General features: G+C 31.7%; 1 protein-coding gene across 1 annotated transcript in view; it reads left to right on the forward strand.

Annotated features, from left to right (window-relative positions):
• Positions 1–823, forward strand: part of LOC107082732 (MAM and LDL-receptor class A domain-containing protein 1-like) — a 23,294-nt gene extending 22,471 nt beyond the window's left edge. The window contains exons 26-29 of the mRNA XM_015371542.1: positions 106–220; positions 336–432; positions 541–616; positions 695–823. Of these exons, the coding sequence (XP_015227028.1) occupies positions 106–220; positions 336–432; positions 541–616; positions 695–787 (381 nt within the window). The 3' untranslated portion in view covers positions 788–823. The remainder of the gene's footprint in view (positions 1–105; positions 221–335; positions 433–540; positions 617–694) is intronic.
• Positions 824–1,071: the final 248 nt, after the last annotated feature.

Raw genomic sequence — 1,071 nt, forward strand, 5'->3', positions numbered from 1 at the left:
TGATGAGATTCAGGAATGTAAAGGCAATAATAAGAGTTATTGGGAAATTAAAGTTTGTAAAAAGATATTGCTAAATCTTTGATTGTTATATTTTTCTTCCTACAGCTAGTGTTTGTGTACCAGAGAGGAATGAGTACAGGTGGAGATGTTGCTCTTGACGATATCACCATCCTTCCCTCAAGCTGTGTGCATCCCATCTCTCCTCCCTCAGATGATACAAGTATTCCTCTTACTTAAATCATGCGTACCTATATGCCATTCTGTCTTGAAATAATTACTTACTTAATTACTTCAGTTGCAGGTATTTATCTCAACATGGTTTCCTGTTTCTGCAGATATGCTGTCTGTTGGCCTTGCAGTTGGTCTGACTTTGCTAATTGGAATCATCATCTCCATTTTCCTTTTTATACTAAAACGAAAACGGAATTCAGTGTATGCTTTTTTGTTTTTTGTTCACGTTTCACATATTGTAAACATGATGTGTCAAATCAGACCAAAGTTATTATGTTGTTTATTCATTTTTTGTCCCATATGTTACAGGAACCAGTCATCAATAATCAATAATGAAGTAACTAATGAAAACTCTGTGTTCGACCAGTGTGACAACACACAACATGTAAGTTAGTATTTGTATTAAATTCAATTATATTAATAGATAGAGATTTATATCATATTATTGTTTGTTCTGTTTCAGGATACAGAGCAGGAAGCTGCACTTGACTTCTCCTTCTTCAACAAACTTTATGATCCATCAACACACACTCCTGAAGCTTCCTCTGAGGCTTAGCCTGTGTTTTATTTAGTAGAATATATAAAAATATCACGTTTGTATTAACTGTATTGCTCCTTCTTTCCTGCAAATACTACTAATCCTAAAAGCCATACTGTAATAAAAAAATAAAAAATTCCAAAATTGAAACATGTAATAATCTTTTTTTTTTTTTTTTTTTTTTTTTATAAAGGCTTTTTGCTTTGTAGATTCAAAATAATTAGTTATATTTTAATCACAACAAGAGTGAGATTGTTATGCTAATTTTGTTTGACTCTCAACATGTTTGGTAAACTAAATCA

Source organism: Cyprinodon variegatus, unplaced genomic scaffold, assembly GCF_000732505.1.
Source record: "Cyprinodon variegatus isolate N-32 unplaced genomic scaffold, C_variegatus-1.0 Scaffold60, whole genome shotgun sequence".
In the NCBI taxonomy this organism is placed as follows: Eukaryota; Metazoa; Chordata; class Actinopteri; order Cyprinodontiformes; family Cyprinodontidae; genus Cyprinodon; species Cyprinodon variegatus.